Raw genomic sequence first — 13,361 nt, 5'->3', positions numbered from 1 at the left:
TCACATTAATTTCTACTAGTTGCGTCTAAGTAGTTAATGTAAAATATCGGATATGGTCAAGGACCGATATTTGAGACATCAGCTATTGCAGTGGAATATCACTAATTTTAATATCATGTTAAATTTCTATATATAGCAATTTAACACTAACAAATCAGTATACTCTCAACCTTTTGCAACTTGCAAAACACTAACAATTATAGCAACTAGGAACTGACTAACATTTAACACTAACAACTAACAATTAAGAATTCAAACACTAATAGCAGCAATAAGAAGAAAGACGAATAGTAGAACTCAGAAAGGTGTTGATATCGGGAAAATCGGCGATATATCATTCAATATCGCTGATAATATCGGTACATAGACCGATATTTTGCACCGATATCTCACAAGGGGACCGATAACCGATATATGAGTAATATATCAGAATAGTAACTACATGTAGCGTACAACCAAACCAACATATCTTAAGTGGTGTCGACTGTTGAGTAATCCTCTTATCAGACGTCTCTCCTGCAGCACGTTTCCCGGCATACTTTTTAGTCTTGCTATTGTTGTTACTGCCAGGGGTATTTTTGACAACTGCTCGATGCAATATGCGAACAGGGATCCCACCCATCGTATCAAAGTCCTCCTTCAAAGATCTTGTTAAGAACCTCAAGTCTGTGTCTAAAAGTCTCGTCTTTCCGCTAACAAAGGCCACGAAAGTGGGTGGTCGGGCTTTCACTTGTGTAAAATACTTCACCTTGGGCTGACCTGCTACATCCTTCCAAGAATGTCTACTCATTACCTGAAACAATAATGTTTTTACAATAATAACAATAATGATAATAACAATAACAACGATGATAATAATAATAATTATTATTATAGGGACCAATGATGATAACCTTGCGCAGCCAACGGTTAAGTCGAGCAGTTGATAACCTCAAACACCACTTTTTGTATGTCTCAATGACCTGCTGCATTACATCTATTCTGCATTTCCCTTCTAATGCTGAAAGAAAGACAACTGGTATCCCTGTCACCAATAATACATACATGTATATCGTTCTTCCTTGAAATTTACCAACTTTAGAAATTTAAATTACCATGTATATCGTTCTTCCTTGAAATTTAAACTCGACTCTGACCAAATCTCTTGTTAAGCTTGCTTCTGGGCCCACCAAAACTCGCTCTTCCTGCAGAATTGCATTCAACAAGGCTGACTTGCCAACGTTAGGCCGGCCCACAATGCTAACTGCAGTGGTAGCTTTGACACCTCTTCATTAGTTTCATCTGAGTTGCGAAATAGCAACAAATATCTTAGCCGACATAGTTAGATATATATTTAGAAGATATATTATTTGTATAGATAGTCTTTATCTTTTGTAATTGTATGGTGATCATGTTTCCTAATTAGAGGTAGGTTATGATTGTATTCTCTCCCTATATAAAGGGATTATTGTTATCAATGAGAGGCATCGAATTATTCAATGCGTTATGTCCATCCGACGTAAGTGCTGCCATGAACAACATTAATCTCGGCTACACAGACCCACTTCCACATATGGATACAGGTGTTGAGCGTCACGTCACTGACAACCAAGGTATGATTCATCGCCCTGACTTATTTACTGTTAACACTAAACTTTTAGTCGGCAACGGACAGTACTTACCAATTGAGGGCTCTGGCACTGGTTACCTACCAATACACAACCGTACCTACATTCTTCCTGACCTACTTTATAGCCCACATGTTATCAAAAACTTATTGTCCGTCCGCCGTTTTACTCGTGATAACAATGTTTCTATTGAGTTTGATCCTTTTGGTTTTTCCTTGAAGGATCTCAAAACGGGACGGCTCCTCTCCCGCCACAATAGTACGGGCGACCTTTATCCAGTCACTCCTCCAACGTTACCACCACAAGCTTGCACCCTCACCGCTGCTACTTTACCTTGGCATGACCGTCTTGGCCACCCTGGCAAACAAGTTTTTGATATTTTGTCTAGAAATTTTAATTTACCATGTAATTCGAACAAGCTTTCTACTTTTTGCAATTCTTGTCATTTAGCCAACAGTAAAAGTTTACCATTTTATGAATCTAATTCATTTACGTTTGCTCCTTTCGATATCATACACTGTGATTTGTGGACATCCCGATACTCATTCCTTGATGATTCCATACCCCCCGGGTTCACCTTTAGCCCATCCGTACCCACCTCCTCCTGCCCACCCGCTCGGTTACACTCCACCTCCCCTTTCCAATATACCTACACTCGTCGTCCTAAACCACCACATCCACCTTCCACGGTTCCCAACACATCCACAGCAGCCACCACCTCACCTCAGCCTCCACCCCCGTTGTCACATGAACCACCAGTCGTACCCCCCCAGGCCACAAACACACACCCTATGACCACCCGATCCAAAGCCCACCGTACCTTAGTGACCAAAACAACCTCCCCGGCCCCCACCTCTTATGCCAAAGCCTTTGCCGACCCTCATTGGATGTCTGCCATGCAGGCTGAGTTTCGTGCTTTACAGGAAAATAAGACATGGGAACTTGTCCCCAGACCGGCTGATCGGCCAGTCATCCGGTGCATGTGGCTTTTTCGCCACAAATTTAAATCTGATGGGTCACTTGAGCGTTACAAAGCTCGGATAGTGGTTAATGGTAAGTCACAAACTGTGGGAGTTGACTGTGAAGATTCAGTCCAGTGGTGAAACCTGCTACAATACGCACCGTTCTCTCCATTGCTGTTTCTCGTTCCTGGCCAATTCATCAGTTAGATGTCAAGAACGCTTTTTTGCATGGCACTTTAAATGAGACGGTTTTTATGCATCAACCTCCAGGGTTTGTGGACAGCCGTTATCTCAATTTTGTCTGCAGGTTGAAGAAGTCTCTTTATGGCCTTAAGCAGGCACCTCGTGCATGGTACACCAGATTTGCCACATTTTTATTATCACAAGGTTTTCGAAGCAGCAGTTGTGACAATTCTTTGTTCATTTTTTCACGGGGATCTCAAACAGCGTATCTTCTTTTATACGTTGATGATATTGTGTTAACTGCATCGACTACTCAACTCTTACAGGAAATTATTCATATGCTCTCACGAGAGTTCGCCATGACCGATTTGGGTCAGTTACATCATTTTTTGGGCATCAAGGTAACAAAACAATCCGACGGGTTATTCTTGGATCAATCGCAGTATGTAAAGGACGTTCTAAAACGTGCATCCATGTCCTCTTGCAAACCATGCACCACCCCCGTTGACTTATCATCGAAACTTAGTGCTTCGGATGGTCCACTCTTTGTTGATCCTACTTTATATCGAAACCTTGCGGGTGCCTTACAATATTTGACGTTTACTCGTCCTGACATTTCATATGCCGTTCAGCAGGTTTGCTTGTTTATGCATGAACCTCGTGACCCACATTTTGCATTTTTAAAGCGCATCTTACGGTATTTACAAGGCACTATCGACTATGGCATTCGGCTTCGCAAATCCACTACCGATTCGCTGGTCGCTTATTCAGATGCTGATTGGGGAGGCTGCCCAGACTCTCGTCGGTCTACTAGTGGATACTGTGTTTTTCTTGGGGATAATTTAATCTCGTGGTCCTCCAACCGTCAACCAACCATCTCTCGTTCTAGTGCCGAGGCAGAGTATAGGGGCGTCGCTAATGCAGTTGCGGAAGCTACGTGGATACGCAACTTATTGTTGGAATTACATCTCCCGCTCAGTCGCGCTACAGTGGTCTATTGCGACAACGTTTCAGCTGTATACATGTCGGATAACCCGGTCCAACATCAAAGAACGAAGCACATCGAAATTGACATTCATTTTGTTCGTGAAAAAGTTCGTGTTGGGGATATTCGCGTTCTCCATGTCCCTTCTCCCTTGCAATATGCAGATATTTTTACCAAGGGATTGTCCCGTCAATTGTTTCAGTCCTTTCGTTCCAGCTTGAGCGTCTGTCCTATGCCCGCTCAAACTGCGGGGAAATCTTAGCCGACATAGTTAGATATATATTTAGAAGATATATTATTTGTATAGATAGTCTTTATCTTTTGTAATTGTATGGTGATCATGTTTCCTAATTAGAGGTAGGTTATGATTGTATTCTCTCCCTATATAAAGGGATTATTGTTATCAATGAGAGGCTTCGAATTATTCACCATATACGCTTTTAAAATATTGATGGAAAACATTACAAAGTTAAGAGACATGAATGCTATTTTCTGAAGTTAAGGGTTGATAAACTACTCTTACCTCGTACAGTTTGAAGAAGCATATGTTGTTGTTCAAGCGATGGCATGCGAACTTGATGTAAATCATTCATCCCTAAACCAGTTTCTGCAGAGAGAGCAACATGATCTCCAAATCTCAATGTACGCGCTTCACTAGCAGACCCAAGACCATCATCAAGTGATTCAGCTTTATTCATTACCGTAATAATTTTGACTTCAGGAGCATGCTTTCTTAGCCACTTTCCAACATCCAAATCCATGGGCTGCAACCCGTCTCTAAAAAAGAAATTTATTTTGTTTCTATGTGCACATAAAAAGAAAGGTATGAGCATGAACAAGTGATGAAGATAAAACTAACCTTGCATCAATAAGAAATAGTGCGAATTTACACTTTCTCAACACATTTGCGGTCATTTCTGCAGTCCGACCAAGAACAGAACCAGACGAAGCCTCAGCCTCTAAGCTGGCTGAATCCAACACCTTAAATCGCAAATCACCCAATTTCGCGATCCCTTCTCATATGTCTCTAGTCACATGATCATTAGGAGTGTTGTACACAAGTGCCCCTCTTCTTCTAATCAAACTAAATACCATATCCACACCAACCATATATAATGAATGATATTAAATACAACAAAAAGAAATTAGTAGGTACAAACACACATTGTGCATAAATAAAACTAAATACCATATCCACTGACTTACAAATGGTGTAATTTGGGTGACGATTTAACAGGTCAAATGGGTAAAAAAGAGTAGCTTAAAATAAAACGGGCCAAACAGGTTGAAAGGCTCCTAAATCATTTTATTGGATAAGTATATTATTCTTGACACAATAACCTTCTTGGCAAAAAAACGTTCAGGTCAACCAAACATTTTTGACCCTTGAAAAAAATTATCGTTTTACCCAAATTTGTTTTGGCAAGTTACCCAACATGTCTGGCTGACCAGCTAACTCACGTATAATATTAGAGTAAAAGACATATATTAGAATAGCTAATCGATGAAACAATGCGGATTTGCCAACATTGGGGCGGGCAATGAGAAGTACAGTCCGAAGCAAGTGTGTATCTACTTTGCTGAACTCAACAGCACCAAAGTCTCTGTTAACATCACATACCTCATCCTGAGCTGGAAAGGTTTGTTTCTTATCACAAAACTTACACGGATGCGTAGAATCCCACATCCAATATGATAGGCCTATTAGAACAACTAGTCTAAGCCCACAAACACGTGATTATTAATATGACAAATAACCCACTTAGTCCCAAAGCCCAAATACAAGTGATCTGATTAAAGCTTACAAGCCCAAATGAAATAACCAACTTAGGCCCAATCGCAAATTAGTTTTATTGATTCAGCAAGGCCCAAAGCAAACAGATACCCGATCATGTAAACCAAATCGAGCTTGCACTCCCGCATCTCCAAACTCGTTTAATTTTAACAAGACCGACTTAGTCGACAAGTTAATCCAATAACACTAAAATTATGTCGATAGCACTAAAATTACCAACATAAACAAGTAAAGAAAGAACTAGAGAAGCATCAACATGACATTCACTTGTACAAACAAATTAAGATATATGCAAAAAAGTCCAACTCAATCCACCCAATGAAACATGAGTTGTTTGAACGCAAACCGTTATCTAGCCGACCCCACCAAATACAACAACCAAAAGCACCTGCAACTTAGCCTCCTTTTCATATTTGTGCATTTGTTTCTGACATATTTGGCCAAGAAGGTGTAGCAGCCTTCCTAAGAGACTTTCCTGTACTCACATTTCACCGGCTTAACACTCCACTTGATAAATCAATAATAAAAATTCAAAACACAGCAAACTTACAACAGTCAGGTTCAGCTGGGTCATCGGTTTGGTCATGTAACATATTTTCCTTGTTATGAATTTTAAAATTTTCAGATTCGCCAGTCATGTTCATATTGTTCACTTCATTAGAAAGCTCAACTACTTGTGTCTCAATTATGGAAGCATCACTCTTCTCCTCCACATAATCAGATTTTACCTCTGAATTCAACTGGGATAATGAGAAAGCCAAATGAATATTAAAATCGTGATTAGAGAATAGCAGCCCCCGGGGATACTACGTCAGGGCATTAATAACTTCATCAATAGTTAAAGAAAAATAGTAAGTTTGATTAAAAAAAAGAAACTTTAATAACTTCATCAATAGTTACGAATGGGCTTAGGACCGGAACACTAAAAGTTAAAAGTTAGTGTTGTTTCAATATAAACGTAATGATTTGAGTACAAATACTATAGTACATATGAAAATCAGTTTGTGCTTTATTAATTTAGTCTACTATTAACAAGCATTTTGCATGTGTATAAAAAGGTTAATGTTTTGGAAAATTGACTTACTTGAAATGATAGTGCTTTCTCCAGTTCCTTGACAACGACTTTCATTGTTGGACGTTGGTCTTGAGTTTCTGCTACACACTGATATGCAATTTTCATAAATGTGTGCAAGGAATCCTTGTTGGGTCCTCTAGTTAGAACGAAATTGTTTTCACCGATTTCATCCTTTAATATAGGATCTATCATGTCCTCTAGTGTTCCCATGCAGAAGCCTTGTCTTGCCACATGGCCCAACCCACTGACATTCTCCTTCATGTAAATTGGGTCAAAGGCTTTCCCCCCACATAGAATTTCAAACAATACAACTCCAAAACTATAAACATCTGATTCTCTTTTTAACTTATTGGTCTTCTTGTATTCTGGATCTATGTATTGGTCTCTGCCAATCCATCTGAGATAGAGAGCTTCGTCTTCTTGATTTGGAGGCAGGCATACGGAGAACCAAAAGTCAACAATCTTTGCCCCCCAGTTCTCATCCAGCCCAATGCTGTAACTAGTTATATCACGATTTATTATGATCTTTTGGTCTTCCGTCTCATGGTGAAGGTAATTCAACGCATGTGCAACATCAATGCAAATTTTCAAACGTTTTTCCCAGGTTAAAACACGCATGTGGTTGACATTTCCCAAATAATCAACAAGATATCCATTAGAGATATTCTCAGTGACAAGGACCATCTCAGAATCCTCAACACAGAATCCAAGTAGATTTACAATGTTTGGATGCTTAACACTCGTTAGTATTTCAATTTCTGTAACAAACTCTTCTTCTCCATACAAGTCATGTCCAGAAGGGTACCTTTTTAAAACTACAGTGCTCTGCCCCTTCAGATGTTCTCCTCCATACTTCCCCTCCTGGTATGAAAGATTTTCTTTATCAAAACAGTGGAGTTCCGCTCTGTACAAAGTATAATCGTCATCCCAAGATACAATTCTGTATGCTTCAGAAAAATTATTTGTTGCTGATTTAATATCATTGAGATGAATCTTCAAGTGTCCCAACTTATTTTCCTGCAGATATGTGACAAAGGGAAAAGGAGAGTTACAAAACTGACATAAATTGAGGAAAAAAATGTGTTGTTAAAACTTTTAGAAAAACTATAGATTACATTGAATCGATCTACAATTATACAAGGCAAATGGGTTCCGTTCTGTACAGAGTATAGCAACCCATCTCCACCTCACTGCCAACTGATTAAAATGTAGCAGACCTTAGCCTTGCCTTCTGATCGACATATACTAATTCATATATGTTGTTTGGAACCTCAACAAAAACGAAAATGGAGCCAACCACCGGTTCCTTTTGCCCCTATATATTGTGTGCCCTAATTCTCCATCTAAGATACACCGTTGGGCCTTCACAGATTGTCTAGCCCAACTCGTTTCCCAATCCCATAAAACTTTTATAGTTATCCAGTTTGTACATAAGGCCCATACACATACTTTGATAATCTAAATGGAATCCAAATCCTGTGTTTTAGTAAAGTTTAATTGAATTAAAATTTCCATTGCATAAAATAGTTGTGATAATAAATTTACCCCTACACCATCACTGCGGGCAGTACAACCTGATCCCCCCTCACCCCTCTATTGCAACCAACTGGCCTGGATGTTTTTGTCACCTCTCATGTTTGATTTGCTTAGATTTTCATGAATAGGGTGTTTCTTAAGCAACCCAATTTCGATACGTAGGGAATGTTTAAGAATACTGGTGTTCTTTAAAAATCAATGATTGAGGTTTTCTCTGACCATAGGCGTCCATATACAACATGGGTTTTTGAAAAACACCAAACCCTTGAATAATTTCTTTTTTGTTTTTCTATTTTCAAACAAAGGGTGAAATCATAACCAAAAAAATAATAATACTAGAAATAAACATTCAATGGGTTACGGCCAAGTATAAATATAAAAGACCAAAACTAAAGTTTAACCAAACCTGGTAGTTTACTCTAATAATAATAAAGGTGCTATAAAAAAAGATTAATAATTACATAAGTAAACTCTTAATAAATTAAGCAATTAACAAATAGCATGTTTAAAGAGGTTGTAAGTCAAAAATAGCTATAAACATCAAAAAAGTTAATGTTCAAAGTATAAATTATTATTTCCATGCTGATAATTACATACAAAAAAGTGTATAAACAACGCGACAACCCAACCAGTCCGTCTGATTCGCCATGAATGCTAAAGTGTCGGATTTTGGTAATCTCAATTTCATACCCGGTTATAAATTGTGTCTAATAGATCGTACTCATATTCGCACACGTATTCATTATCCATCGGCTACGTACAGGGTATATCCGCACGTATCGTGTATACCTCGCATGGTCATATGTGGTGAAAAAATTACCCGTTGGGACACCCATTACCAAAATCCGATCATAAACTCACCAAAACCCGACTTAAAGTATCAAAAACTCACACAAAATTCTAACAAATTTTATGTTTTTTTAGTAATTTCAAGTTTATAACTTAAAGATGCTATTTACTATATGTCTTAAAATCATATATATCATATTTTGATGCGGTGAATTGGACAGGATCAACTAATACCATACATATCCCAAACTTGCAAAAAATAAAAGTGTGTTACCCATCCTGGATGTTTCATGTTTTTTCATTCATTTAGATTTCTTTTACCTCCTATTTTCAGGTACTTTTGAGTAGAATAAGATATAAAAATACAGATTCAAAAGGAAAATTAATATGCATGAATGATGTACACCAAAAAAAAGATAATAAAATAGGAAAAAAAGTCTTACAATATTTTCACCACGCAATTGAAGTTCCAATGCTTTCTCAAGTTTAGCCGTAATATAGTGCATATTTGGGCGGTCTGCTCGATCCTCATTTAAGCAAGAATACGCTACCTTTGAGTATATGAGGAGTGATTGCGGAGATAATATTTGATTTAAAAGTTGAGGATGGATTATATCATGCAATGTACCATTTTCATAACCATACTTGGCCATCTGAGCTAGAGATCTATCAGCCTCCCTCGTTCTGAATTACTGCTTTCCTCCCGCACAATGTTTCGAATAAAACAACACCGAATGAGTAGATGTCTGACTTTTGGGTCACACCTCCCGTCTTTTCAATTGCTGGGTCCATACACCCCATTGTGCCAGTGTGTTCACAAGGGCACACCTGGTCCTTATAGTTTAGTGATTGTTTGATGGAAAATTCAAAACCGGATAACTTGGTTTCCCAGTTATCGTCTAGCAAAATTGTGTTGCTATTGATGTTACAATGTAGAATAGCATAATCACGTCCCTTGTCATAATGTAGGTGACTCAACGCACGAGCCACACCTAGACATATCCTCAATCTTTGCTTCCATGTGAGGTTCAGGCTGTTTAGATACTGGCCTAGACTTCCATTGGCCCCATACGTGGTTACAATGATCTTTTCATCTATCTCATCACAAAACCCAATAACAGAGACCAGATTTTTATGCTTGAGATCAGAAAGCGCTGAAATTTCTGCCAAGAACTCGAGGTCTCCATCCACATGCTTACAATCAAATCTCCGTGCAATGATCTCCATCAACCTCCCAGACCACAAGAGTCGTCCTTTATATGCAATACCAACTCCACCATGTTCGATGATGTTATCATGATGAAAGTTGTTGGTGGCCTTCGCCACAGCTTCAAGTGGGATTTGTAAGTGAGCAAACTGGTTCATTGTTGATGCCATGTTCTGTTTATCAAGCAGAAGGGAGTGTTAAAACAACAGGTTACAAATGAAAGAGAAGGTAAGATCTAATAAGATATATGAGCAACCACACATACATAAATATATCAGATCTAGCAACCTCAGTCCCTGACTTTCTATTCCACTTAATTAAATAAGCTTAAAAATTGAATAAATATACATGATTTAAAGGTAGCCACGACTAATAGTACACACAATATATTAAACTCTTAAGTTTAATACACACGTAAATAAGCAATAGCATACTTTTTTATCCGCTTATCAATAATTTTTTAGATATTCAAATATAACAAAAAAATTACAAAATTCAAGTAATTTACCCTAAAGATATTAATAATAAAAACGTAAAAAATACACTAAAACATTTGGAATAAATACAGTTTCTAATACACACACATGTGTGTGTGTTTGTTCTTGTCGTTAAAAGATTAATCTATAAAAATACCATTAATAACCTTTTGATGAACACAAGTTAAAGTCATAATTTGTATTAGTGCAGTTAATGGAACTTTGCTTTCATAAAACTGGGATAACTTACTTGAAATACCAATGCTTTCTTCAGTTGCATCAAAACTTTTTTTGTTGTCGGCCGTTTTTCTCTCTCAAGATGTAGGCATTGGTAGGCAACCTCTTGAAATGTAATTAGTGATTTAGGCACGATATGTTCCCTTATTTGTTTGAACACCACCTCACCATGCTTTCCTTCTTTAAAACTTTTTTCAATGAAATCTCGTAGATAGTGGCCCTCACGTTTTTGGATTTCAAACGTTGATCTCCCGCACAAAATCTCAAATAAAACAACACCAAACGAGTAAATATCGGATTCTATGGTTAGGAATCCCGATTGTCTATAAAGTGGGTCCACGTATCCTTTTGTGCCACACGCATGATCGATAATATAGTCTGTTTCCTGATTTATTGAACATATTAGCGAAAGCCCAAAATCAGCCAGTTTTGCTTTCCAATCATTGTTTAACAGGATGTTTTCAGTTTTGATGTCCCTATGTATCACCTTTGCTTGTTTTCCTACTCCTCCGTGTAGGAAATCCAACGCTCTTGCAACATCAATGCATATATTAAGTCGTTTCACCCATGTAAGAGAAGTATGATTCAAATACCTATCAAGACTTCCCTTGGACAAATACTCATAGATAAGGACTTTTTCATCAGTTTCATCACAGTAGCCTACCAGACCAATGACATTCTCATGTTTATAATCCAAAAGAATTTGAAGCTCACTAAAGAATTGTTGTTCTCCTTGACCAAATCTTGTATCCAATCGCTTTGCAACAATGGTTTTAAATCCATCTCCATCTTGAAGGTTTCCTTTATAGACTTTACCGAATCCTCCCCCACCGATGAAATTGTCATCATGAAAGTTTTGTGTCACCCGTTTTATGTCTTCAAGTGACATTTTGGGGTTATCCTTGTTGTTGTTCTGTCAAACATGATACAACAATTCAAATAAATATATTGATAACTAAATAAAGTGGTAATAGAAAACTAAATTGGTATTATCTTTTTCTAAATATTATGAAAAACTATAAATGATAAGTAAATTGATAATTGAGTCGTATCATTGATCACAAACACTAAACAACATGATTTTAATATGATGATAAATGTCCTTTATGAATTAAATATGCACCGTACTGTGTTTTCTAAAAGTTTTGGATTGAACTTTTATTTATTATTATACTTACGTATAAGCAATTCTAGCAAAGTCCTAACTTGATAGTCTAAAAGGTAGGATTGATAAATTCCTACAATGTCTAAAAAGTAAACCTGATAGGTTGATGCAAGACATTATAAAGTGGAAAAGATTTTTAACAATGAATTTCATATAATTTGAACCCAACCTCATAAAGCATTCTAATTTTTTGTTTTCTATATAACAGGGAACCATAACACAGATTACTTCTAGGCGTTGATAAACTGAATTTAGAACAGTAACTTACTTGAAAGAATAATGCTTTTTCAAGTTCCTTGACTACGACTTTCATTGTTGGGCGTTGGTCTTGAGTTTCTGCCACACACTGGTGTGCAATTGTAATAAACGTGTGCAAAGAATCCTTGTTGGGTCCTCTATTTAGAACAAATTTGATTTCACCAATTTCTTCCTTTAATATAGGATCTATCATCTCTTCTAGTGTTCCTATGCTGAAGCTTCGTCTTGCCACAAAAGCCAGCCCTTTGTCACTCTCCTTCTTGTAAATTGGGTCATAGGCTAATCTCCCACATAGAATTTCAAACAAGACTACTCCGAAACCATAAACATCTGATTCTCTTTTCAACTTACCAGTCTTCTCATACTGTGGATCTCTGTAGCTTGGTCTGTCAAAACGAATTTTGTGATAGAGAGCTTCGTTATCTTGATTTGGAGGCAGGAATACAGACCACGAAAAATTAATAATCTTTGCCCCAAAATTCTCGTCCAACCCAATGTTGTAACTGCATATATCACGGTTTATTATCATCTTCTGGTCTTCCATCTCATAGTGAATGTACCTTAATGCGTGTGCAACCTCAATGCATATTTTCAAACGGTTTTCCCAATTCAAAAGACGCTTGTCTTTGATGTTTCCCAAATTCTCACCAAGAAATCCATTAGAAAAATTGTCAATGACAAGGATCATCTCAGACTCTTCAAAACAAAATCCAAGCAGATTGACTATGTTGGGATGCTTAACTCCACCGGAAAGAATTTCTATTTCTACGAGAAACTCTGTTTCTCCATAGAACTCATTTCCAGAAGGGGGGTAGCGTTTGATAAGTACAGTGTTGTGTCTCTTGGATGATGGATTCTCTTTATCATAATGCTCGAGTTCTGCTCTGTAGAAAGCATAGCCATCTCTGAAATCTACAATTTTGTATTTAGTTGAGAAATCATGGGTTGCTGATTGAATATGAGTGAGAGGAATCTTCAAGTGTTCCAAGTTCTTCCCCACCTGCAAATTAAATATTTGACAAGGGAGTTACAACTAAGATAGAAAAACGAGAAGGGAATTGAAAGAAATTGAATAGTTAATATTTC

At 37.5% G+C, this 13,361-nt stretch overlaps 2 protein-coding genes and 1 pseudogene across 2 annotated transcripts in view; all 3 read right to left on the bottom strand.

The window, feature by feature from the left end:
• Window positions 1-334: 334 nt before the first annotated feature.
• LOC118484221 lies at window positions 335-5,055 on the bottom strand (annotated as a pseudogene).
• A 1,007-nt stretch (window positions 5,056-6,062) lies between these two features.
• On the bottom strand, window positions 6,063-9,585 carry LOC118484220 (probable receptor-like protein kinase At2g23200). The gene is made up of 3 exons (XM_035980223.1): window positions 9,376-9,585; window positions 6,617-7,624; window positions 6,063-6,272 (listed from the first exon to the last, which is right to left on the bottom strand). Exons 1-3 carry the CDS (start codon window positions 9,583-9,585, stop codon window positions 6,063-6,065), a joined length of 1,428 nt encoding a protein of 475 aa, XP_035836116.1.
• LOC118484342 (dual specificity protein kinase pyk3-like) overlaps window positions 6,083-13,361 on the bottom strand; it is a 102,566-nt gene continuing 95,287 nt past the window's right edge. The window contains exons 3-7 of the mRNA XM_035980377.1: window positions 12,286-13,275; window positions 10,866-11,765; window positions 9,376-10,312; window positions 6,617-7,624; window positions 6,083-6,272 (exon numbers count right to left, since the gene is read on the bottom strand). Of these exons, the coding sequence (XP_035836270.1) occupies window positions 9,602-10,312; window positions 10,866-11,765; window positions 12,286-12,963 (2,289 nt within the window). The 5' untranslated portion in view covers window positions 12,964-13,275 and the 3' untranslated portion in view covers window positions 6,083-6,272; window positions 6,617-7,624; window positions 9,376-9,601. The remainder of the gene's footprint in view (window positions 6,273-6,616; window positions 7,625-9,375; window positions 10,313-10,865; window positions 11,766-12,285; window positions 13,276-13,361) is intronic.

This window comes from Helianthus annuus, chromosome 11 (assembly GCF_002127325.2).
Source record: "Helianthus annuus cultivar XRQ/B chromosome 11, HanXRQr2.0-SUNRISE, whole genome shotgun sequence".
Taxonomy (NCBI): Eukaryota; Viridiplantae; Streptophyta; class Magnoliopsida; order Asterales; family Asteraceae; genus Helianthus; species Helianthus annuus.
The sequence above is the reverse complement of the archived record's forward strand: the minus strand, read 5'-3'. Positions and strand labels throughout refer to the sequence as shown.

Bases quoted from the DNA above. Each gene is read 5' to 3' on its own strand.
- LOC118484220 (XM_035980223.1), bottom strand. From the start codon at position 9,585: ATGGCCAAGTATGGTTATGAAAATGGTACATTGCATGATATAATCCAT. The intron at 7,625-9,375 runs GTAAGACTTTTT...ACATATCTGCAG, and splicing joins AATTGCGTGGTGAAAATATT to GAAAATAAGTTGGGACACTT. The intron at 6,273-6,616 runs GTAAGTCAATTT...TCATTATCCCAG, and splicing joins AGAAAGCACTATCATTTCAA to TTGAATTCAGAGGTAAAATC.